The following is a 27,615-nucleotide window of genomic DNA, read 5'->3' as shown; positions in this document are numbered from 1 at the left end:
TCCTTGGCCCCTGACCAGACCACAGTTTTTGAGCTCTGATTCCAGGCCCTGACTCTGGAGTCTCAATCAACTCATGAGTAAGAGGGTCACCGAACGACTCCCCCGTTATGGGTAAAATAATTGTGGGGCAGGCTCTGGCATATTATTACATTTTATGCATCTCCATTTGCCATTCCACTCCAGGGTAGTACAAAATTCCAATTCAAGTGACTGGGACTAATGGATATTGAGGATACTTACGGCTCAGGATCCAATGTATCATTTTTCTTCTTTTCAAACTGATCTTTTGAAATGGTTCTGTAGAAAGGCAATAAAAAGAAAACGGATTCTGATTTAGAAACCAATACATTACATTTTGCCTCCAGCGTTAGTGGTGCTTACATGACAGACTACACCTGCATGCTTCCCTATCCACACAACCAACCCATAATATTTTCTAGTCCTATACACAATATTCAATTTTGCTTCAACATGCCAGCCAAAGTACAGTTTCCTTGTACTTAGAATACTCCAAAAAAAAATTGGAAACAGTCATTAATAGGTTAATTTCTACAATGACTTGAGAGGTACCTTTCCCATGTAACTTTAAAAAATACGTTTATTCGAGTAAAATTAGCTAATTGACTCTTCTTTCTTACAGAAAGTGACAGAATAACTAACAAAGTAGCATTCAACGAAAATTGTCATTGAAGGTAAGTAACCATTTACGTGCACAAATCACTAAGACAAAACCATCTAATATGAATAAAACCACGAAGTTGGAACTGTTATTTGGAAAGTACATAAACATGTAGACAACCTTCAGGTTGCATGCAAGGGCCTTGGCTGATGTAGTGACTCAATTTTTTTCAAAGTATTTATGGCAAAGGCAGAAGCAATATTCTGATTCTTGATTTTCTAATCAAATAAAACTCGAGTAAGACTTATGATGAAAATATCTAACCAAAACTTTGGTCTCCCCTATTTGAATATCAAGTATTTGATGAGTCGGATCATCCAAAGCCCACCAGCTGTGAGCAAAAGTACCTTATGAAGAAACCTTATGAAAAGCGTAAAATAAATAATAAAACAGAAATATCTCAAAGGAATCTAGAAAGAAACTTATAAAGAAAAAGATACCAAGCTCAAGTTATACTATGTCTGCAAGCAAGTAGATACATCTTCCTGGCACCATGATGAACTCAAACATTGAGTGTTCACTAACTGAACTCCCTGACTAAAGTGGATGGTATATTCTACTTAAATTAGCAAAAGAGCCATAACTCAGCAGGGGAGAACTTATGTTTCAAAGTAGCAAATCAAGATGATCAGGAAATTATTGTTTGAAGGGGAGGTACAAGCAGATTCAGCAGTAATTTTCAAAACAAAACTGTATAAATATTTGAAGAGAGAGTATAAGACAATGGAGAACAAATAGGACTCTCTTTCGAGAGAGTTATCACAGACACAATGGACCAAATGGCCACCTTCAGATTGTAAGATTCAACGACGTGAGCTGTTTCATGAACTTATTGGAAACTTCAATGAGCTAGAAACTCGAACTTCATGATCAAGTAGTTGCAACTGCCTTAAGCACTGCTTGCTCAGAGGTCCCAAAAACCTTCTAAACAGTTCAACTTGTATACACATGAAGGGTGGAATTGTGCATTTTAAGAGTGATAGTGCTACATTCGAGTCCCCTGCTTATCCAAATTATACATTCTTAGATGAAGGAGCTGGTAAGAAACAGGAAGAGGAGACCATTGAACTGCTCCATTAATCAGTATTCAAAATACTCATGGATGAATCATTAGCTTCAACTCCACATCCCATCCACTCCCTACTTTTCTTAATTCCTTGAAAAATCAACCCTTTACATCATCCTTATATATAGTGAGTATTGGTGCATTCACAACCCTCTGCAGTCGAGAATTCCAAAGATTCCTAATTTCTTTGAAATTTTTCCTGTCTTAGTTAGTCCCCTATCCTAAAACTATGTTCCCACATTCTAGATTACCAAGTGAGGAGATGACGAATACATATCTTACCAAATTCCTTCATAATCTTTTATGTTTCAATTATATCACCTCTCATTCTTCTAAACTTCAGAGAATAGAGTCATAGATGCAGAGCCAATTTATTCATCATAATTCAACATGCTCATACAAGGAACCAATCCAGTGATATTGTGTTGTACTGCCTTCACCACAAGTACAGCAAACTTTGTTTAACCGGCACTCTCAATAAACTGGCAATTATATGGATGTGAGCATTGGGTATTCGCCAAGCTGGTGTGTTTTTCTGCAAACGTTTTGTTGGTGCTCTGTCTGCCTGGTATTTATATGTCTCTGTTTGGTGGTACTTGTGGTTCTGTATCGGAATAATTTGTACATGATGTCCAGTTCATGGTGTCTATTTATTGAGTTCTGGTTGGAGTGCCAGGCTGCAAGGAATTCTCTGACATGTCACTGGTTCGCCTGTGCTTGGATGCTTACACTGCCCCAGTATGGTAATTATATATCTGAAATACCGGAGGTTTACTGTATTATCACAATCTCTGCGATGTCCAAGTAGTCAGCTGAGTGTGAGTGCGCGAAGGCTCTCTGCCTGCATATTTCCTTTAAGGCAACGTTTATTATTATTTAAGTTATTTATGCTGTAAATAAAACATAATAGTGATGTGTGTATCCTCTGCATTACATTTCTATTCCTTAGTGTATGTTTTTATGCTGGTTGTGTGGACTTTTTGAAAACCAGAATATTTGATCAACCAGCACACTCCTGGTTGCCTTGGTGCCGGTTAATAAAAAGTATATTGGACATCCTTCCTTCATTATGGAGACTGCAAACAGAATTCCAGATGAAGTCCCACCAAATCCATTGAAGTGTAGCAAGCCATCTTTATTTTTGTATTCCAATTTTGAGGTGGCACAGTGGTTAGCACTGCTGCCTCAGCACCAGGGATCCAGGTTTGATTCCAGCTTCAGGTAACTGACTGTGTTGAGTTTGTACATTCTCCCTATGTCTACGTGACTTTCCTCCGGGTGCACTGGTTTCCCCCCCACAATCCAAAGATGTGCAGGTTAGGTAGATTGGCTGTGCTAAATTGTCTAGGAGAAAGTGAGGACTACAGATGCTGGAGATCAGAACTGAAAATGTGTTGCTAGAAAAGCGCAGCAGGTCAGGCAGCATCCAAGGAGCAGGAGAATCGACGTTTCGGGCATGAGCCCTTCTTCAGGAATGAGGAAAGTGTGCCAAGCAGGCTAAGATAAAAGGTAGGGAGGAGGGACTTGGGGGCGGGGCATTGGAAATGCGATAAGTGAAAGGAGGTTAAGGTGAGGGTGATAGGCTGGAATGGGGGTGGGGGCGGGGGCGGAGAGGTCAGGAAGAAGATTGCAGGTTAGGAAGGTGGTGCTGAGTTTGAGGGTTGGGACTGAGACAAGGTGGGGAGAGGGAAATGAGGAAACTGGAGAAATCAGAGTTCATCCCTTGTGGTTGGAGGGTTCCTAGGCGGAAGAGGCACTTTTCCTCCAGCCATCATGTTGCTATGGTCTGGCGATGGAGGAGTCCAAGGACCTGCATGTCCTTGGTGGAGTGGGAGGGGGAGTTGAAGTGTTGAGCCACGGGGTGGTTGGGTTGGTTGGTCCGGGTGTCCCAGAGGTGTTCTCTGAAAAGTTCCACAAGTAGGCTAAATTGTCCACAGTGTTTAGGGATGTGTAGATTGGGTGCATTAGTCAAGGGTTAAATTTAGGGGGTTGGGTCTGGGTGGGCGACTCTTTGGAGAGTCGGTGTGGACTTGTTGAGCTGAAGGGTCTGTTTCCATACTGTAGGGATTCTAATTCTAATCCACACAACCTTGCAATAAAGGCCAACATATCATTCGCTTTCCTAATTGCCTGTTGTATCTTCATGTTAACACTGCGTGCATCTTTTGAGCACAACTAAGTTTATATGAACATGAAGATTCTTTCCCTTTTAGAAGAAATCTGACTTCTATTCTTATGATCTCACATTGCCCTACATTATACTCTCTGCGCCACATTGTTGTCATTTAGCTATTCTGTCTATTCTCTTCATATTCTCCTCAAAGCTTATATTCCCACTAAATTTTCTATCATTTGCATGACATATAAGCTCAGTGAGTTAAGAATGAATTTCAAGATTTACACATTCTTCTGAGATTATGGTTGATACAGTTTCCAAAAGCAGGTAGACATTCTTAGCTAGATTTGAAGGATGACATTGATGAGAAAACTACATAAATGCAGGGACAAATATCCCTAATCCAGGATACCAAAAAATTACCTTTAAATAAAGCGTGTCTTGGCAAACTTTACAGCGGGATAGAAGATTTCTAGGATATATCATTTATCAAAATGAAACAGTGCAGTTAGACACAGGTTTACTTGTAACTGGATATCAATTGTTCTCAAAATGTGTTGCAATTTATTAATTAATCTCAAATTTTAAAAAAGAAAGACAATGATGTTTTTCAACACTAGAGCTACATCATTTGGTCTTTGTTTACAGCCACAGGAACTAAAAGTCTTGAAAATAAATTTGCATTTATATAGAACTGCTCATGGTGCACAAAAGATTCTCTGCACACTTTATTAGATTAATCATTACATAACTACATTGAAGTGATATTATGAATAGAAGATGGGTGAATGTTTTAAAACAAAGTCTTTCTGACCTCAAGCCAATTAAGGTGTCTGGGCACTTGGAGTTAGTTTGGTGCCCTCCAAGTGAGTGAATTTAGAATATTGTGAATTGTGAAGGATACAGACACGAGGCTACATTGGGAAAGGGGACATATGAATTATGTCAAACTAGGAAATGAAGAAAATTAAAGGATATCCCACACCTGTGGGATCTTGTGCAATGGTGGCGGTGTCCCCAACCTCTGAGTCAGGAGATCTGGGTTCAAGTTTCACCTGCTCCACAGATATGGAATAACATCTCTGAACAGGTTGATTAGAACTTTTTTATCCTGCACTGTCAGTATGTTTGATACATAATGCAACAGTGACTTTATGATTATAAAATAGAAGACAAGATGAACTATATTTTACAACCAGTAGAACGCAACAGGGGAAATAGTCATTTTGAATCTGTACAGTGCACTAGCCAAGATGGGAAGATCTTAAAATTGGTATCATAGTATGTTCAATAGACAATTTAAAATGTAAAAATCAAATGATTTGTTTGAGACCAGTTAAGTTGATAACTTTAGTTGAATTGAAGTTGATGACTTTGCAAAGTGAAACATTTTGTTTAAAAAAAGGTAGAGACTGTTATGAAATTGTGTACAATATTCATGAATTGAAAGCCAGTGGGTGGTCCCTTTAAAAGATAGCGTTTTATCAGCGCGTGGAAGTTTCCAAACATTGTACAGACAGCCTCAAAACGGAAACAAATATATTGAAGGGCCTTACAGTTGGCAGACAAAACAGCAGTCTTGTTTAAAGTTTTGGCAAAAAGCTGGACTCAACCAATTAATTTAAACCAAGCCCTTAGATACTGAAAGCCTATCAAATTTAAATCTGATGGTGTTGACAACCTTGAAACAAACTGACAGTAAAGAAATTAATAGGCAACCAAGGATATAAAAGATGAGGGCATTTTGAAAATTGGAGACAGCCAACTGCCATTTGAAGAGATAAGAACTTTTTAGCTCTCAGAGGAAAAAAAAGCACCATTTATCTATAAAGATACATGGCACGTCTAGCGAATATTCTTGGCACCAGAAAATGATCGAGAAGGCATTTTGGACAGAAGAGATGACGGAAGGAGATACAGAAAGTTCAGGAGGATCCATTATGTTTGAACTTTGAGAGACTAAGTTTCAATTTATTGTTCTTATTACTTGGACTTACATAAGTGGGACCTGTGTTATTGGAACAGCAAACCAATAGGATTTAATTCAATTAGGGAATAGGTAGTAGTTAGGAAGCAACTGTTCAGTTTGTTAGAAATTCTGGTAATTTGGTCATTGTTGGAGTTAAATAATAAATTAGTTGTTAGCTGTAGAGTAAGTGAAAGGATTTCATTTTATTTAACCGTCCCTTTATAACAGATTGTATGGGTGAGGGGTAGGTTATACCACTTGTTACATTATATCAGATTATGAGGCAAGATACTCTCCTCTGGGTGTTTTGGTTTTAATGATCAGAAGAGTGCCGATCTCCGCTTCGTAACAAGACATCCAAACATTTTTCAGAGAACTATTCAGAAAGACCCAGGGCTGTTCAGATAGGTTGACCACAACATTATTCTAGTACACAATGCTGTTGTCACTTAGGGGTGAGGGGAGAACGTATTTACATAGCACTTTTACAACCACCCTACATATCTCAAAGTGCTTTACAGTTAATGAAGTATTTTGAAATGCAGTTAATACAGAGATGTACAGCATTGAAACAGGACTTTTGGTTCAGCTTATTCATGCCAATCACCTATTCTAAATTAAGCTAGTCCTATTTGTCAGCATTTGGCCATATCCCTCTAAACCTTTCCTATTCACGTACCCATCCAGATTAATGTTTCAAGTGAGAAACACAGTAGCCAAATTGTACATAAACTTACACAAACTGCAACATGACATTTTATGATGCTGATTCATCGCAACACAGGAACAGGAACAGGTCATTCAGACCCTTCAGTCTGTTCTGTTATTCAATTCTGTCACATATCAAGACTGATCTGTGGCCTAACTTCGTATACTTGCCTTTAGCTCATATGGCTTAATATCACTGCTTAGCAAAAAAATTATCTATCTCAGATTTAAACCAAACAACTGATACTGCATTAACTTTGTGTGTAGAAATGCTTCCTAACATTTTCCTGAATTCTTAAGAAGATGTGTAGTTTGGATTGTGGATGAAGTAGTGGATTCATTCGCCAAGTTGGTGTGTTCTTCTGCAAGGGCTTGGTTTAGCATCACATCCCCAAAAGCCTGCACCTCTGACAGTGCAGCAGTCTTTCAGTACTGTACTGCAGTGTCAACTCTGATTTTGGTTCTTAAGCCTTGAGTGGGACTTGAACTTGGAGTCTTGTGACTCAAATGTTCTCCCAACCGCACCACGATGACATACAACTAAAATTGTACCATTTCTCTCTTTTACCCAATCTTTCCAAAAGAGTAGACCCACTTCTTTGGTAAAATGGTATCAATGTTTAAGTTGCCAAAGTCTTAACTGAACAATATATTAGTGGCTTTTCCAATTTTTAACAGCAACTTCTTTGGGACAAAAACAGTTAGGAAAATGGACTTAAGAGGAGATTGTAGAGTAGTTAACAGAGCTATCTTAGCTGATTTAAAATACAGAAAATTCTCAGTTGCTTACAATACTTATTTACCTATTTGAGAAAACCTAAATGTTTAAGGTCAACAACACCTGCACTCCAAACATGTTTAATATTTCAGTGATAAGCTACCTACAAACTACAAAAACTGCCCTAATTTTCAAAGTAGTTCTGGATTTCTCAAAAAACATTTTCCTTCACACAGATTTAAGCCTTACATTTTGGCGTCAAAAAAACACATTTTGACAGTACCATTAACTAAAGCTAATTCTCAGCAAATACAAGTGATACTGGTTAAAATAATAAATATTTCCCGTCAAAGTTTTAGAATTATTCACCCAAGGCCACATTTCCAAACATTACTCAGTTCTGTCAGTAAGGGGTACTTGGAAAAAACAGCTCTCGGGTTTGATGAAAAACGTGAAGAAAAAGAAACTGTTGAGGTAGCCAATGCTAATTCTATTTTACACAGGAAATGGTAACACATGGAAACAAGTAAAGTTGTTACTTACGTTTGTGGTTGTGCAGGATCGTCACCCAGTGTGACACTGTCGCCTTGGATCTCATTGAAGCACTTCTCACAGAAGTGATACCTGTCAGCAAGAAGGCCATATTTGGGTGAACTGCTCGTCCACACAACACAGCCAGCCCAGCAACGGAGCCACCAATCAGAGAGGAAGGCAGATCACCACGGCGAGAGGATTGGTTGGTTGATTGATGATATTACAGGTCAGTGTTTTACCAGGTTGGGCCAGGTCAATGTGGACAATGGGGTGGGGCAGGTTAAGAAAAAAGGGAAGGGACAAACAGCACAGACAAAGTAAGACGGAACACCAAGACAACACAGAGCAGAAAGCCAAGGCAAAGCATAGATTAGCATTTGGTCTCATTGGATAGGTTAAAAAGCAACACCACTACATAATTAAATCATTAAAATTTGATTCATGGGCATCTTGAATCTTTTGGATTACTAGTATTTTTTACCAATCAATCTTTAGCATGTTCCTTGGGTTAGTTTATGGTTACTGTGCTTGGTTAATAACTATTCTGTACCAAGTGCCAGTATATTTATTTTTAATTTACTTGGAAAGGTTCACATTAAATCATTGGCAGTTAAATGAAAATTAAAAGTTACAGTTTACCAAGCTTTATTCTTAATCAATATTCTAAACTGCATGCTTCTGTGCAAATATTCAACAGACACTTGGCAATTTTGTCCACACAAGTGGCATGTAGCTTTCTTCCTGATAATCTTTAAAGCCCAGTACAACCTGATTTATTAGAAGCGACATAATTTTGGATCGCAAAATTAAGATTTTGAAAGATCATGGACAATACTTTGCGATTCAGATACTGTAGTTTATTAAAAAGGTTCCTGGGTAACATACTTTGTTTCTAGGGATCCTTGGCCTCAATGGAATTAGCAGGGAGGCAAGACAGAGGTCAAAACACTATTGCCATGAAAATATCCATGTATGAGTGAATTGTGTCAGAGATAATAACATTTCATGAAGCGTTATATTCGCAACGACATTGTTATTTGAAAAAAATTCACCCTATCCCAAAAAGGTTTTATTGTCATCTAAAAATGGCCTGATTCTTGCATCCAGTCATTCCACTGAATGCCTTGGTAGGTAAACTGTCAAAACAGGACGAACTTGTACTATAATTACATTAAATTAACAGAAATCAAACTGACACGGTATCATTCAAATTCTCAATTATTATTTGAATGTTATGTATTGTAATGTAGAGTGTTTGGAGTTTCTGAACTGTCATGAGTGCATTTTGCCATAAAGAATTTATTTTGGACCAATCACTGCAAATAACTTAATAACCCAATTTTTCAGTGCTTTTAACTTGGGGGAAAAGATCTGCAAAAAGATGAGGTTGGCTCGTGTATCCCACATAGGGTTTAACACCAAGGTTAACTTGCATCTAAGCTGCCTCATTTTTATCTGAATTAAACACCCAAAAACATGTTGAACGGAGAGCCCTGGGCAGGTAGACGAAAATGAAGGGGATTATACTTTGCTTCTACCTGGCAAGCATTCTGAAGAACCCTAAAATGGACAATTTATTTTCAAAAACCTCCCTGGTAAGACCTCTCCACCGACTGCTTGCAGTGAAAGGTCAAATTTGAAAGAAACATGGAATTTGTTCCTCTGCAAGGCCATGGATTCTGGGGCAGATATCATATTGAGACCAACAGAGATTTTCATTGATAGTCTTATCTAAATGAAGCAAAAAGATGGAGGAATGGAACTGAGGTACAGATCAGACACTTCATAATTGAATGGTAGAACAAGTAGGAAAGCCTGAGTGGTCTTTTCCTATTCCTTAGCTCCTGTCAATTATTTTTGGTATTCCTACTTGCACTACAATAATTCTTTGCCAGTTTTGTTTTTACTTTTAATAGTCAGAAAATTTCTCTCAAACCAAAACATCAAGGTAAAATTTGAACCATTTACCAAGCAGCTCCTTCACCTGGATGATGTTATTGATGTTTAATTCAAAATGGTACCCGCCAGTGTGCACTCTCGACCATGAGAAAACCCAAATGCATGCTAAAAATTTGAGAGATAAAATAATAAAGAAGCTGGCTGGGCTGCGATAAGCTGCATGGCCACAGAACAAAGCAAATCTGGTCACCTGTAGTAGAAGTGAGGGTAACTATGCAAGACAAAGATTCATGGGAGTTTGAAGGTGAAGGGTGAGCAAAGGGACTGTGAATGCATCCACAAAGCAGTACCAAATATTACACAGCAGATACATATGCATATAATTGAGAAATCTACATTAGAACTAAGGGTGTCACAATCGAAAAGCCTAACATTACAACATTAGGATTTGAGAGATTTATAAATTAGAAATTCGTATACATAATTAAACATTTATCTCTGCCGTAACAATAGCTACCACATGGGGGTTAATTAAAGCAAAACTCCTTTGCAGTTTTTTAAACATATTTGTAATTCATTAATACTACTCAGTGAAGTTGGATTACCTTTTCTGTGCAGTACATCCTGAGACGCAAGGTGCACTTGCACACAATTCTTGGATGGTGCCAAGACATTTTTTTTGGGGTGGGGGTAGGGTGTGGAAACAGGGTATAGGCTTCTTCAACATTGTGTTTCTGCTGCTCCATGTAAGACACCAGGAATGTACAACTATTAGCTGTGGCTGACAAACTTTCCCTGTGACAGATTTTCTTGCCCTTGGGTAAGATTCATTCAGTGCTGGCTTAGCTAGCATCTACTGCCCATCTCTAATTGCCATTGAGAAGGTGATGGTGAGCTGCTTCTTGAACCAACCCAGTCCATTTAGTGAAAGTACATCTGCAATGTTGTTAGGGAGGGAGTTCAAGGATTGCGATCCAGTAACAGTAAGCTGCTACATCTTGGACTTGTTTGCAGAGAAAGGTGGTCGCCTAATACAAATGCTGTTCACAGCTCTGTAACATCAGGAGCATCAACATTTCATGAAAGATAAATATTAATACCGAAGATCAAAATGACTTTTGAAAAGCCCTGAAATGGATAATGATAAAAAGTATATGTTTCACAGGATAATATTGTGTCAACTTTATTACTAGGGCCTTCTGTTTCACCAAGGTGACTGGCAGTACAGGTCGTTCTGCTATAACGTGCATTTCGTTAACACAAATACACTGTTAAGCAACTGATGAATTAGGGACATTGCTTCTAAAGTGCAAACTTTTAAAATGTGTGTTGGCTGTAATGCGACTACATAGTCAACACTTTTAAGCGCTGTTTCTAAATAGCAATTTTTCTATAGTACGGGGTTGCACAAGAATGCAACCATTGTGTTATAGAAGAATGACCTGTACTGCAACACTGACTCCAGAGTTGTAATGTTTTCCAAATTTCGGTTAGTAGCAAAATGCAATTTGAAGGTTTTAAAACGTCAGCTAATAAGGATCTATTATGTAAATAGTCTAAATTATCTATCGTACATTAAACAGGAGCAGCTAAGCTCTGATTTAAATAGCAAATTCAGTTCTGGAACAAGAGCCGCTCAGCCATTTAAGGGCACATCAAATATCCCTACAGAGGCCAGTCCAAAGTAACAATTTCATCAAAAATTTAAATAATTGGTTCAACTATTGTGGCACCCTTAGGCCTAAGCAAACATTGTGTGGTTCCTGTAAATCATTTAATTATTTACCAAATGTTGTTCTTAAACAGAACATGATACAGGTTGTGAATAATGCAGTAATAGACATTGATTGGAAGCTGAGCGGTTATAATTTGGCAACAGAATTTTGTGTCCATCCGATGTCAAGCAAACTGGCACATTATTCAATGTCATAGGTGCAATAATGAATACCGCTAGTAAAAGGTTACCAGTGTAATTAACAGACTTAAAGTAGATCTTGTTAACAGATCCCAATCTTTTATTTTCTTTAGGAATTTTATATTCAGCAAGTCAAAATTGAGAATGTCCTTAATCCATAAAATAAAAGGGCTGCACATTTGTCCAAATCAGTTTAGTATAAGCAAAGGAAGCAGTGATATCACTGCACCATAATAAATTTAAGTTCAATCCTTCATATGAAGCATTAAATTGCAGAATGTTCTTTTGTAAAGGCAAATACATTTACTGAAACCACACTTTCAAAAGATTATTCTGTACTTTGACCAATTTTGAGGTCCATGGTTAAAACCAGACACTGCTTTCTGGTAAAAGCTTTGGCACTGCTGTGAATTCAGTTGTGTCCACATGACCATAAAAAAAACAAGAAACAACCAGTAGGTGAATGAAGAGCGTGAACTGACGCCCTCTTGTTGGCTCTCTCACGCACACACACCCAAACTCCTGCCTCACTGTAAGGTTCTGAATGGCACCAGCAAGTTCATTCAACTATCTATATAACACACAGAAACACTTACAAACGCAGACACACAATCTCACTCAAATAATAGCAGTGAATTGACATATACGTACATTCTGGGAAAAAAAAGCATTTAATTTTGTTATAATAGCATATCACAAACTTACATTAAACTGGTGTACATATTTGCAAAGCGATAACATTTCTGGCAGTCAAACTGATATCAAGCCTGTGTATCTTCATCCAGAATCACTTACAAAATCAATCAATCTTATTTTGAGCATTATTCTCTGCAAAACATTGAGATCGCAATCTGATATTTGTTTTATTGGCAGAATTGCTCCTCAAAGAACACATCCCACACATCAAATTTCTAAAGAACTTCGGTTAATTTGCTTAAGATGAATGGACATTGATTACTCATCTGGGTAATTACCAAACTGTTACTTAAAGCTTAGGTGAGATTTGAAGATGAGAAATGTACATGTGCATAGCAATATTATGACATCTGAAACACATCAATACAATCTTATAACAAGGCTAGTATCTGAAATGCTAAAGCAGTGTTCATTCACGGTTGCAGACCCTTGTTTGTGACCCAATATTTATAATTTTATTTGGCAAATAGAATGGTCTCTGACACAAGATGAATTATTGATTTAGTACTCAAGACATTTATTGTCAATGATGTGTAAATTTTGCTCATTATTCAGCAATGTTAGAGCATGCTTGAGGAGTCATTCACGCACACTCTTGCAATGCATTTTGGATGTGTTTTTGGAGCCAAAACTATTCATACATAGTGCTTACTTGGAGTACAGATAAAAGTTTTAAAAGCAAACAATGGACAACAGTATCTAGGACTTAGTGCACCCAGAGTTCCTTGCTGGTGCCAATTAGAACCTTGCCTATGACTTTTTTCTGTCCAGCAGCTCTCACAGCCACAGCTCTGCACACAAAATATGCTAAATTCAACACAGCAACAAAAGGAAATTGATATTAGACAATATGTTTAAGATTTGGCTACATCAATCCCAAACAGATTCTCCAAAACAAGTTAATTGGAACTCTACTGGATGACAAACCATGTCCATGAACTGGTTAAATCACCTGTGTCACTGCACATGTTTCTGCTTTATGTCTCCCCTTTAATTAGTACTATTTTCAGTAAAAAACTGCCATTACTCAGTCAAATTCCAAATGATTTTAAATGGGTTAAACTACATGCCGAAAAATGTTTGGTAGTGAAGTAGTAAAGGTAGTATCTCAATTTTTTAGATTAGATTAGACTTACAGTGTGGAAACAGGCCCTTCGGCCCAACAAGTCCACACCGACCCGCCGAAGCGCAACCCACCCATACCCCTACATTTACCCCTTACCTAACACTACGGGCAATTTAGCTTGGCCAATTCACCTGACCCGCACATCTTTGGACTGTGGGAGGAAACCGGAGCACCCGGAGGAAACCCACGCAGACACGGGGAGAACATGCAAACTCCACACAGTCAGTCGCCTGAGTCGGGAATTGAACCCGGGTCTACAGGCGCTGTGAGGCAGCAGTGCTAACCACTGTGCCACCGTGCCGCCCACCAAAATTGTTTTTGTGTTGATATTAACATTGGACTGCAAGTTAGCATAGCTGCAAATTCAAAAACTATCAAATAACTAAAATATTGATTGATTCAGTCAACTCTTTGAAGGGCTAATGCTAAATGTAGCCATTAACATTTTATCAATGTTTCAACTTCAAGTGATCTACTTATCTGATGATGCAGCACCACCCTGCTCTTTCCAGTACTCCCAAAGGATTTGGTTGTTTTCGATTAACTCCTCAACTGATCTCATGTGTCAGCCACCATTAATGTGAACAAAACTACTCCTGGATCAAAGTGACCCCAACATTATATACAAAAACTTGAGGATGGAATAGTGACTTAGGAAGCAAACCTATGCAAAGTTGTTACAGGAACAAGATTTTAGAACAGCCAACTCAAATATGAGTCATGATGAGAGATGTAAGAAACAATTCAGGTCTTTTTCAATATATAATTTCAGTTATATCACGCTGTAAACTTTTGCTATAAATTCTGTATCTTACAATCTTATTCTCCACAATCACCTGATGAAAGAGCAGTGCTCCGAAAGCTAGTGCTTCCAAATAAACCTGTTGGGACTATAACCTGGTGTTGTGAGATTTTTAACTGATTATCTTTTCCAGCAGAGATAAATATCACACTTTGAAGAATATACAATGAACAAGAGCCTAAGATGTTATTGATTTTACCAATATCAACAGTTGGAATCAGGGGCCCTCCAAATTAATAAATATTCTCCAATCAGGCAGTTGAGAATAAATATGAAGACCCTGATAAAACAGCACAACTAATGCAAATAAACAAACGCCTATCAACTCAAATCTTAATTCTTTAACATTCATAACCAAAGTAAAAAAAATTAGTTGCTAAGAGCACGAAGAAACAAACTCTTTTTGAGAGCAATTTAATAAACAACCAATTCTTCTGACCCCAACATTTGTTTTATCTCATTCAGTGCTATTTCTTTCTCTGCTCCATTTGACAGTTTACTGTTTTAGCTAATAGAAATTTTAGTCCCCAGTCCAGAAAACAACTTAGCAAAAGGACAACACAGCAGTTAGTGATGGTGCAAGTACATATGGAACAAGGACTGCAAAATAGAATGCAAACTTTTAGCATTACACTTTTGTGCCGAGCAGAAAGATGGACTTGAGCTTTCAAAGTGCTACGGCTTCTGAAATACAGCATTTCCAAACACTGAAAGCACATTTCACAGCAGTCTGGTTTTCAAAGAACCCAAAGATGCGACAAAAAGAAATTCATGAAGCTTCATTAAACTCTCAAAATTGTAAATTGTCATTGCTCTCCCTTTGACACATTTAAGACATTTATATATTTATCTTCTCCACCCTTGAAACAATTCAAATATCATCTCAAACTCAGCAAAGCATGAAACATATTCTACAAATAGTTCAGCCTGAAAGCATACTTTTTGTGAACACTAATCTACACTAGCACATCTAATACAAGCTCCAAAGTACGTAACACAAACAAGGACCAAATTAAACAAATCTCTCGCAAATTAAAACCTATAACTGCGCAAAATCACATCATTTAATATGTCCAAAGTCACTGGTTTCCATTTTTTACAGTTTTAATCAACCCTACAGTTCTTTTGTACTTTCAATTTATGTGCAGTTACAAGAGACTGAACAGAAGCATCATGCTTTCTTAAAGTTGCAGCCAGGTAATGAACTTGGTTTGTCACTGGGAGGAGAGTCATATTTTAATTTGTCTCTGCCTGCCTGCCTCCTTTCCATCCCTCAACATATCATATAGATTCCATGTACTTACCTGTTCTGATAGCTGAAATAAGTGGCATCACGTGGGATTGTACACAACTGTTTGCCATAGCAGCACAATGTCTGAGGAGAGAACTCGTACTGTGAAGTAAAGGCAAAACAACAAATCAATATGATTTACACCGTGATAATTTGGATCAGATGCAAACATTTTGAAGTGGGATTCTCAGCATTCTCACCTTTTGAGAGTCTTGCACCGTGGTGTCAGTGCACCTATCTACAAGCCAGGATGACTGGGTTCAAGTCCCAACTGCTCCAAGTGTTATAATGTCTGAACAGGTTGATTCAAACATCAGCCTTCTCAGCTCTACATCAAAATGTAGCAATGACATGAACTATCTGTGCTACTTTAAATACAGATTATGAATCACAAAAAAAAGCTCCGGCTCTAACAAAATAGGTATCCATGACCAAAAGGTGGGCCACTTGGGTACTCCTTTAGATTTTGTATAGTGAATTAGTTGACCAAAAATTGGGAGTTGCATAATTTTAACATTTTCCATTTCTAACATCAGGAACTGAAGATTCTTCAGCCATAGGGCCAGGCTTCACTTTTCCATTATTTTGATTATGATTGGACACACTCCATCTTTTTGATGTTTATCAACACCATCTTTTCTTAACCTGCTTTGACATGTAACTACAAACCTCTGGAAAAGATGGGATTTGAACTCTGGCCTTTTGGAGCAAAGGACACCACCACAAGCCCCTTTACTTAGCTTGTAACCATTTAAACAATCAATTCAGTTGTCTTTACTGGCAATTAATTACAATCCTATTATAATTGGAGAAAATCCCCATTTCCTACTCTTAACTAATTTGTACTCGCAATGAAGACCTCTCCTTAGTGAAAACAATTGCTCAGTCAAATTTATCCTACGGCTTTAATCTTTAGAGACCAGAGGTCAACAGAAGCAACTTATAGAAAAAGCAAAGGGAAACAAGTTTGACGAAGAGAAAGAGGTAGAGAAAACATAACAGAAATTTCATTCAATAGTTCCTGTTGTAGGCAAAGAAAGATTGGCTTCTGCAAACTCTCACTCTTATCTCGCCATTTTTGAACATGCCTACTTCACAGCTGGAATGGAAATGATGGATAATGGCACATTACACCAATAAGTGAAGAAACGTATCAAAAATGGATGAAATTTTATCAAAACTCTATTCCTTCAGTTACAGTTTAATAAATTTTTATTTCAACACAAAATGTTCATTTTCATAAAACACTTACCTTACGTCCACAGCAGTAGCCTAGAGACTGCATGACTGGATCAATCTCCAGCTCAAAGACCTCAGCCAATTTTGTACAGTATTTATATACACGTGAGGTCTTGCGGTTGTACAACCAAGCATTATTGAACATTAACCATACATCTTCCACATACTGCCACGGCTCCTGGTATTGCCCAGTGTCCAGCTTGCGTTTTATTGTTGATAGATCCATGGGGTTTTTCACTATGTCAAAATAGTCCTTTGCACATTGTGGGAGTGGGGAAAACAAAACAAACACTGAATAACAAATTGTAATGCTCTACAGTGTCGAACAGAGTCTACAGCATCACATTTATTTTTCAGCTTGAGAGAAATATAACAGCAAGAAAAATCTGAGTAACTGTTAACCACTGTTCAAAAATCAGACTTGAATAAAATGTTCAAAGCAATACGTAGGTGAGCTTTTTCGATCCTTAATGACATAGAAAATTGCATACATCAAATATTGTTGATGGTGTCTGTTCTATGCACGTACCTGAAGCAAAATTGGTAATGGACCCTCTCATAAGATTTGAAAAAACTAAGAGGAATTTGGGAAATAGAAGTAGGCCATTTGTTTTGCCATTCAATAAAATCACGCTGATCTAATTACAGTCTTAACTCCACTTTCCTGCAATAACCCCCATAACCCTTAATTCCCTTGTCAATCAAACTTCTGTTTGCCTCAACCTTAAATACATACAATTACTGAGCACCTACTGCTTTCTACAGACGGAGTTCCAATGGCTAATGATCCTCTGAGACACAAAATTATACTTAGCCAATGACATAAAATGGAGGCCATTTTTAAAATATAAACTGTGTCCCCTGTTCTATATACCCCATAGAAGCTCTAATCATTTCTAGCTTGTATCCTATTAAGCTCCTTCAGGATCTTACATATTTTAGCAAGATCAACTCTCATTTTCTAAATTCCAAAAGTCTATGTCCAATTTTTCAACCTTTCCTCATAAGATAACCCTTAAAACCAAGAAATAAGTTGTGAATCTTCAGAGCTACATCCAAAGCAAATATCCTCTTCCTTATGTAAGGGGGCTAAAACTATACACTAAGTTGGTTCAATCTCAACAATGTCTCACTGTACACTTCGAACAAAATATCTCTAGTTTTATCCACCAAACTGCTTGCAATAAAGGTCAACAATGCATTTGCATTCCTAATTACATGCTATTTTGTGACACAGATATATGCGCAGAAACACTAAGATCCCTCTGTACCACAGAACTTTGCAGTCTCCTTTCATTTAAATACATTTTACTTTTCCTTGTTCTTCTCAAAGTCAGCAACCATATGCTTTATTTCATCTGACAAAATTTTGCAGATTTTTTGTATCCTCTTCACAACTTGCTTTCCTAACTATCATTCAATCATCTGTAAATTTGGGTACAATAAAGTTGGCTGCTTCACCCAAGTCACTAATATAAACTGAAATTGTTGAAGAACCAGCACTAATCCCTGTAGCAGTTCATTTTTTAGTGTACTCACATGAAAATGATCCGTTTATTCTGATTGATTTATATTAGCCAGGCAATCATCTCTCCAGGTTAAAATATCACACAAACACTCTGACATCTCATCTTTTGTGGCAACTATTTGAGTGGCACTTCATTAAATTTGGAAATCCAAATATAATGCATTTATTGGTTCCCCCTTTTCAACCCTTGTTACATGCTCAAAAAACTTTAATAGATTTGTCAAGCGTATTCCCTTTCACACAGTTGCATTGACTCTGCCTGACTACAGTATGGTTTTTACAGACAGTTGTACAGCATGGAAACTGACCCTTTGGCCGAACATTATCCCAAACTAAACTAGCCCTACCTGCCTGCTCATGGCCTGTATCTCTCCACACCTTTCCTACTCATGCACTTATCCAAATGTTTTTTCTACATTGTAACTGCACTTGCATTCACCACTTCATCTGGAAGTTCATTCCAGACGTAAACCACTCTCTGTAAAATGTTGCCCCTCGTGTCTTTAAATCTTTCTCCTCTCATCAGAAAAATACACCCTCTGGTCTCGAAATTCCCCACCCTAGGGAAAAGACAGCTACCATTAACTCAATCTACCTCTTTCATTATTTTATAAACGTCTATAAGGTCATCTCTCAACCTCCTATGCTCCAGTGAAAAAAGTCCCAGCCAATCTTTATAACTCAAACCCTCCATTCCTGGTAAATCTCTTCTAAACCCTCTCCAGCTTAATAATTTTCTTCCTATAACTGGATGACCTGAACTGCACACAGTATTTCAAAAGAGGCCTCATCAATATCCTGTACAATTTCAACATGACCTCTTAACTCCTATACTCAAAAGACAGAGAAATGGAGGTAAGTGCGCCAAATGCCTTTTTAACCACCATGTCTATATGTGACGTGAACTTCAAAAGAATAATATATCTGAACCTCTAAGTCCCTCTGTTCTACAACACTAACCAGTGCCATAACATTAATTGTACAAATCCTGCCCTTGTTGGTTTTACCAAAATGCAATAACTCACGTTTATCCAAATTAAACTCCATCTGCCATTTTTCAGCCCATTGATCCAATTAATCAAAATCCCTTTGTAATCTTAGGTAACCTTCTTTACTATCCACAATGCCATCAATTTCAGTGTCATTTGCAAACTTACTAACCTCTGATCTCCTTAGTGAATTCGAGCATTTTCACAATAACATGTTAGATTAACTGCCCTAGAGTTTGTAACATTTTGTCTTTCTCCTTTCTTGAATAGGAGCAAAAGTAGACCCTGGAGTGTGCTCCACCATTTGATGGCTGATCTGATTATCCTCAACTGCACATTCCTGCCTTTTCCCCATAATCATTGATTATTTTATTGATTAAAAATCCATGTCAGTCTTGAATACAGTTAACAATCCAATTTTCAATATAGTTAACAACCCAGTCTTGACAGCCCTCTGCAGTAAAAAAAATTCTACAAATTCACAACCCTCAAAGAACCTCATTCTCATTTTCATCTTAAATTCATGAACCCTTCGTCTGAGATTACGTGTTGTCCTTAAGGTTCTCACAGAAGGGAATCAACCTTTCAGCATCAACTCTGTCAAGTACCCTAAGAACTGTGCATGTTTCAATAAAGTCACATCGCATTCATCTATATTCTAACAAATACAGACTCAACTTCTATTTATCAGTCAGTCCCTCCAAACCTGGTATAAGCATAGTGAATATTCTTTGGACTGCCCCTAATGCCAGTATATTTTTATTTAATTAAGGGGCCCAAAAGTGTTTATAGTTTTCCAGTTTTGGTCTGACCAATTCTCTGTATAGTTTTAGTAAACCTCCCTTACTTTTATACTCTATTCCATTTGAAATAAAGGCCAACATCCCATTAGCTTTCCTTATTTCTCTTTGGACTTGTATGCTGGCTTTTGGTGATTCATGGATGAAGACTCCTAAATTTCTATTCCATAACTTTCTGCATTGTTTCTCCATTGATATAATATTCAGTCCTTCTACTCTTGCTAAGGTGCATAATCTCATATTTCACCACAATAAATGCCATCTACCAAGTTTTTGTCCATTCATTTAACCTATTTGGCAACCATCTCCTTCACATTCCTAGCCAGTGTCCTCTGTATTCTGTGAACAAATAAAAGGAGCTCTCGTAAAATTATGCTGCAAATAACCCATTACTCTTATAAAAACATTTAACAATTCAAAACGCTTTGAATTCGATTCAATGAGAACTGTCTATAGTTACTTTCTCAATTGGAAAAAATTTAGCTGCCATTACTGTACTTACTGGAATTCCTAAAAGTGAAGGATCCACTGGTTGCCGGAATGGCAATGATTCTGGGTCCTGACGATACAATGCTTCAAGTGTGGGCATAAGAGCTTGTCGTAGTTCCTCTGGTTTGAAAACTACCGAGAAAAGACAAAAGTTGACATAACTTATCAAGTAATTGCACCTGTTACAGAGACAGTCCCTCTGCCTAAGCAATAAAACTATGACACACTGCAGTTCTAGAGCAGTTAACTATGCTTTAATTAACACTTTGCAATAGTTTTTAATATAATAAAGAAATTCATCAGGAGTTACATCTAATCAGCATGTTTCAGGCTGCAACTGTCATTTATGACTGGACCATCTACTAAAATTAGTTTTGTAAACCATGTGTTGCTTTGCAAAGCTTAACTATTCACAAGGTCACAAGCAGATCCAATCCTAATGCAAAACTTCCCAGCTATGTCATGTTAATGTGCAGCAGGAATTTCACAAGTGGAGAACTGAATTTTCTCATTGTATCTTTGAATCTCCCATCTCCGCACAACCAAAATAATGTCGATAATAATATAATATCTGCAGTATGTTATTTCTGTTCACTGACAAACACATACACTTTCTCCGTGACTGAGATGGTGAAGCTGATGACTGAGAAGATGCATTGGCTTCGGCCTCCTCCTCCTCTTTGGGCTCAATTTTGATCTCTGGTTTCTCCTCCTCCTCCTCCTCCTCCTCTTCTTCCATAGGTTCTTGCTTAGCTGCAAGACTCTCATTAGTTTCTTCCTTCAATTGAGGACAAGAAGAAACATCATTCTGCAAGCAGAAAAGAGTTATAAATAGCAATTATGTTTGCAGTGCCATATCTGTCACCTTTTAAATCACAGTATTAACATTATTAAATTAGGCTATACTTTTAAAAGCCTGTGACAATAATGAACTTTACTGCCAAAAAGGCATTTGGAAGATTTTATTTAGGTTGCCTAAGTACTTCGGCCACTACATACAATTCAGTAGTCCCAGCAGTTTGAGGTTAGCATTCTATTAAAACAGCTAGTCAGTTCAACAAGTGCTGCAATTTCTTAATGAACCTCCAATTCCAGCTGCCCTATCACATAGTCCTTTCCTGTATCCATACCAAACTCCAGTGAAGCAACTTGAACATTCGGGTTTTCAAACATCTTACTGTCATGCTGAGGCAATCTCAGTGATTTTGTCTACTGCTACTTCTACCCCAAACCATTCTCTACATTCCACTGACTCCAAGTACTTTGTTTCCTCAGGCAGGCTGGGTCAATCCTAAGTTGCTCAAGCCAGAGAAAATAAATGCATTAATGGCAGGTTCCTGCTACATCCACAGGATATAAATGGATCACAAGGTGGCCAAATATCAATACTCCACATTTGTAGCTAACATCTTATGTCTGGAGTCCAATTCAGTGCCTGTAAAATTCAATAATATGGTAACCAAGACTCAGGTAAACTGCAATTTCAGTTCCCAAAATTTGTGAAATACAACAAAAACAATGATGTTGATTTGGGAAAATGTCCAATTCATTTTGGATTACATTACGTCAACTCACCAAAGGATAAGTTTATATCTACAACACATGAAATGGCTAAGGCAATATGTTAGCCCTTGTACCTCAGTTTTGATATCCGTCTGTGTTTCTGGTACTTCTGATTCAACTTCTTCCACTTTGACTTCTGACTTGGTATTAGACGGTGGTGCTTCAGCTATGAGTTGCTGTGAATTTGTGTCTGTACTAGTCACGGAGGCTGGGGTAGCTACTTTACCATCTGCGCTTGCTGCAGAGTGAGACAGCTTTAAATTTAGGAAAGAAATAAAAATATTCAGCTGCGAAAACAAAATCTTTCTAGCACAACGAGCAGCTGTGAACGTAATCTTAACAGCCGAGTTACAAAAGTTAATGAGTGGTGTGCAGATCATAGTTAATAAGGTGGTGTATCATTTACAGCATACAAAAAAATGAAATTATTATTTTTGGTGTAAATTGTGCCACAGATGCTTGCAGAAATGTTACTGCTAGCCTGATGATGCCAGATTGTACAGCAGGTAGTATAAGTATACCCATGATACTAAATACATCTAACGTCTTAGCATAAAGAACATCGCAAGTAGAACTATTTCTTATATTTAAGGCTTTTGCAAAAAGGACACATCCTTGAACAGGTTATCAACTGGAATGGTACTGGTAAAAATAGTTGGGTTAGGGAGGTTATAATAGTCCAATGGTGCAAGTCAGAAAAGCTGTCTTCTACCAGCTAGCATCTGAAAAGGCAGATGCTTTCTACTCAACCCGAGTCTGAATACCTAAAGTCAACAAAACCCCCAGAAAGCGTCAGGCCCCCATTGCTTTGCCTTATCTTTTTAAAGCAGAAAGCACTTCTGGAAGTTTAAATTTCAGTTCTTGATTTGTTTAGTTTATGTAAACCCCTGAAACCAAGTGATAGCTTCCTTATGTGCTCAGTTATTTGCCACTAAGCCTGTAAAGGGGACAGTCCTTGGTGATGTGCGTATGTTTGTGATGGCCCTCCAAGGGAATAACAGTTTTTACTGAGGTTCTAGTGATGGAAGTTGGCTCTGCAGGTGCCTTGACTTGCCTTAAACCTGTTTTGGAAGGCCACTCTCAATACAGTAGTTCAACCTTGCCATTTGATAGACAGGGTTGTCACAAGAAACTTGTTAGTGACTTTCCATGTATCCCATTTCCTGATCCAAAGGATGTAAGAAATCTCAGTTTCAGACCATTAGTTTGACAGTTTTCAATCCATGACCCTATCAAAATAACAGTATAGTGCTCAATTAGCAGTTTCATGATGTAGACCTATATTCATAGGATCAAGGTTGAGACTGGCCAAACCCAAATTCACATCAGACATTCAGCAAAAAGTAAAGTGCCTTCCTCGTGTACTCAAGTGAGAACAGCCTTTTTTGGATAGCTCAATTATGTGTTTTTGTCATTCATGTACTTTAAATGAGTAGAAACACATAGAAGATTTCCAGTCATGGGATTAACAAGCAGTAAAAGATGTGGAAAATTTCCTGGTTTAACTTGCAATATTAAGAACTTCTCCATATTTATGATAACACTCAAATTATTAGGGTACAGTGATTAAAGAAACAAAATTGATTCAATAACTACCACTGGCTAAGCTCTCATATTGCTATCGTATAAGCAAGACCTTCATTTGGTTCTAAGACTACTTACTGGAGTGGCAGGCTGAAGTGGCCCGGTAGCCTGCTGCATTGGTTGTGGTGTTGCTACTGTTTGCTGAGATTGTACTGGAGTTGGAGGCCGTGTTGGAGTTTGGGTCCGAGGTGGGGTCTGATTTGGGGTTGTGCTCTGCACTGGAGTTGGCGTTGAGGCTCGCCCTGAGGAGGAAGCTGGAGTGGAGGCCTGAGACTGGGAAGTTGTTGGTTGAGGAGAAGTCATGCTGGATGGGGCTGAGTGCTGGATAGATGGCATACTTCCTGCCGCAGTGACAACAACAGGGGCGGAAACAGATGCTGGAGAAGGAGCTTGCCGAAGAGTTGGCTGAGAAACCGGTGCACAATGCATTGGAGCACTGGGTAGTCCAATCATGCTTACAGAATTGTTCAAAGGAAGTGAAGTGCCAGGTACCTGATTCTGCTCCAAAAACACAAGTACAAACATTTCACTAACTCATAAGTACTGTTACTGTAATAATTGAAAAGTTTAAATAGTTAAATTAACTATGTTTTACATGCAAGAGCTTTTGAAAATGTATAAAGCACAATAGCACACAATCAGAAAACTCCACAGTGGCAACTGTTGTGCACCAGCATACGGACAACATTCTTAATCCTCACCATTTGTCAGCATTCAAGACATTTCAGATTGTTTATTCAATCATGAGTGCGAAGCATTGAGAAAAGTTTGCACTGAAAGCTATATAGAATTCTGGTTTTTTGAGCTTTTTTTTAAACGTGTAAGCAGTGGCATATTGGTAATCTCACTGCACTAATAATCCTGAGACCCTGGAGAAATGCACTGAAATCTAACCATGTGAGCTAATGGAAGTTAAATTCAATTAATTATTGTGGAATAAAAGGCTAATTTTATAGAACAAAAAAAGATACCAAGCACTCTGTTCTGCATTACATATCTTGGATTTTATCTACCCTCTGATAACACACAGCTTTCGCTATAGTCAATGAATTGATGCTGGTCAGTGAGGGGAGAAAAAAAATAAGAGAGCCAACAAAAGTTTTTTTGTAAACAAGATACCAAGAGAAGGCAAAAATAAGTTTTGAAAGCACACTGTTGAAATTTTAAGGAAAAGCAAACATATAGCATTTCACTGGAGCTTAAGGCTTGAAACAAAGATAGAAATTGCTGGTGAAGCTCAGCAAGTCTGGTAACATCTGTGGAGAGAAAGTAGAGTTCATGTTTCAAGTGTCACTGAACTTGAAATGTTAACTCTGCTTTCCCTCCAACATGCTGCTAGACCTGTCATTTTTTTTTCCAGATTTCTGCTTTTGCTTCAGAACTTCACCACCAACATTTCTTTGTTTTAGAATTGTGATTTGATACTGCCATTAGTACTTACCTAAAAATGAGTCTAATTAAAAGCACTTAAAACTGAGTTTTAACACCCCCTTTCAAAAACATGGTTGTTTCTACAAAAACAATATGCACTAAATTTATTTAGAAGTACAATGTTACAACACAAGAAAAGTTAAGGAACTACATTTACTGTCTTTTCTTTTATGCCTCACCAATAATACCTGAATTAATAAGTGCACTTGATGTGGTTGTGCTAACTGTACCTGATTCATTCCAGACTGATTTGCTGTTTGAGATATGCCCACATTATTCACATTCATTCCGGCAGAGGCTGCAGAGAACTGGTTCTGGCTCATAAACTGGTTCTGCGGGGAAGACTGACCAATGCTATTGGCGTGCACTCCCAGCATACCCTGGGGTTGTGGCAATCGGGAAGGTGATATTCCCATCTGCAAGAAATTAAACAATATCACAATTCATACTAAGATAAATGGAGAAAAATAAACTGACATTGCCTTGCATTCATAAAGCATTTTTGACATAGTAGAACTGGATATTTCTCTTCCCACCCACATCATGTAAAATATATTGGTTTGATGAGAAGATAGGACATGAACAATGTTAACTTTCCCTCTGGCACCTTTCCCAGAAGGTAGTATTTCTATTAGGAAAACAGGAGTTTAGATAAGAAATTCAATTAGGCCAAAAAATGACCATATAGATCAATGATGGGCTGGGGCAATAGGAAGGTCGTTGGATATTATGAAGAGTTAAATAAACTGAAGAATACGAAGTATGAACTTTGAGAAGAGAGTAGGAGAGCGTTGGAATAATCAAGTCTGGTGGTGGAGGGATCAATTATTAGGGGACATAAGTCCAAGGTTAAAAGAGATGTGCGAAGCATGTTTTTCACACACAGTGTGGTGAGTACCTGGAACTTGCTGCCAGAGGCAGTGGTGGAAGCAGACAACAGCAGCATTCAAGAAGCACCTGGATGAATACATGAACAGGAAGGGAATAGAGAAGATATGGATCCTGTAAGTGAAGACAGCTTTAGTATGGAAGGATCAAAATGTATCGGCGCAGGCTTAGAGGGCGATAGGCCCTGTTCCTATGCCATAATGCTCTTTGTTCTTTGATGACAAAGCCACGAAGGATGGTGCCATCTGCAAATAGGTGAAGAGTAACATGAAGAACCACCACCTAGGGGAAGAAGCATGGTTGAATGGTAGCATCTTATCTTGATGACAACTAATATCCCTTCTTCAACTAATACAACTTGAAAAAAAAATGATCGAACACTCTCCTCTAATGTTTTCCAGCTGACTGATGATTTGGTTGGTTGTTACATCTGTCTGCGTGTCAATGCACTTTAAGTTTCAACTGAAAAGCCTTAAACACAAGACCAAGCATGTGACCTTTTATCAGTAAGTTTAATCATGGTGACTGAACCTTGCAGACTATGACAGTGTAAACACAATTATTTTAGTACAAAAGTAAAGACACAGCCAACAATTAAATACTAAGGACATTTAGGTGCATTGATTAGTACTGGCTTGGAACAACCTTACTATATGCAGAGGATGGCAAGTAGAAAGACAACAACATGGGTCAGGATTCTGAAATACTATATGGCAGGTTTCTTTGATTACTATCATGCAGGAGGATTTTACAATTTCTGGAACACTTAACCTTTACTTACATAGGGCTATGACTTGCAAATTTGGCACATGCATGATATTATTAAAGTGACTGAGATTTTTTTCCTCATTAGCAAATATGTCTGAGGTAATGGTGATTGTCTAGCCTCATTAGCAACAAAATGGCTGAATAAAAAATGTAATTACCGCTGGAATAGATCCCATGTTGCTCATCTGTACAGTATGGTTCATGGGAGGTGTTCCACGTGGTCCCATGGGCCCCTGTGGCATCTGCACATTCCCCAATGCCATGGAACTAAATTGGTTTATACCTGAGAAAACAAACGTATTCTTCTCATTAATTAAGATGGAACTACACTAAATTAATATTTGGAAAATGGGAGGTGCTTTATTATCATACGACACAAAAAAGAACCAAACTAATTCTTTACAACACACACCAAATTCAGAATCTGGTTCATATTTCCTCAGTGAATCAGTCCACTCCCCCAAAACATAAACCACTGCCTCTACCCATACCTTCTCAATTGATTATGGTACGTATCAATGGGTGTTGGGGACATTCTGTTGTCATGCAAGTGTTCACAAACACACACTCTTGTTTATGATCCTTGCTGATGACCACTCCTTTCTAACCCAGCTTTACAATCCTTCGTCATTTCCAGGTTTGCTTACTTCAAGATTCTCCTGTACTCCTCCACACTACCCACATCCATCAAGCCTGTCCTCACTCATCTTCATGGTGTGTTTTTCCCACATTTTGGATTCTCATATGTTCAACTCCTCCCACCATCTCACAGCGCAGCCATACAACCTTACTTAAACCATCAACGCCAACTTCTGTG

General features: G+C 38.0%; 1 protein-coding gene across 6 annotated transcripts in view; it reads right to left on the bottom strand.

The window, feature by feature from the left end:
• Positions 1–27,615, bottom strand: part of crebbpb (CREB binding protein b) — a 212,181-nt gene that overhangs the window by 62,517 nt on the left and 122,049 nt on the right. For 4 of the 6 annotated variants that reach the window (XM_060840649.1, XM_060840650.1, XM_060840652.1 and 1 more), the window contains exons 12-21: positions 26,957–27,081; positions 25,373–25,558; positions 23,790–24,209; positions 22,202–22,381; positions 21,174–21,372; positions 20,578–20,696; positions 16,772–17,011; positions 15,533–15,621; positions 7,800–7,910; positions 241–297 (exon numbers count right to left, since the gene is read on the bottom strand). In XM_060840649.1, the coding sequence (XP_060696632.1) occupies positions 241–297; positions 7,800–7,910; positions 15,533–15,621; positions 16,772–17,011; positions 20,578–20,696; positions 21,174–21,372; positions 22,202–22,381; positions 23,790–24,209; positions 25,373–25,558; positions 26,957–27,081 (1,726 nt within the window). The remainder of the gene's footprint in view (positions 1–240; positions 298–7,799; positions 7,911–15,532; positions 15,622–16,771; positions 17,012–20,577; positions 20,697–21,173; positions 21,373–22,201; positions 22,382–23,789; positions 24,210–25,372; positions 25,559–26,956; positions 27,082–27,615) is intronic. The other 2 variants (XM_060840651.1, XM_060840654.1) reach the window with 1 other exon arrangement.

This window comes from Hemiscyllium ocellatum, chromosome 20 (assembly GCF_020745735.1).
Source record: "Hemiscyllium ocellatum isolate sHemOce1 chromosome 20, sHemOce1.pat.X.cur, whole genome shotgun sequence".
Taxonomy (NCBI): domain Eukaryota; kingdom Metazoa; phylum Chordata; class Chondrichthyes; order Orectolobiformes; family Hemiscylliidae; genus Hemiscyllium; species Hemiscyllium ocellatum.
The sequence above is the reverse complement of the archived record's forward strand: the minus strand, read 5'-3'. Positions and strand labels throughout refer to the sequence as shown.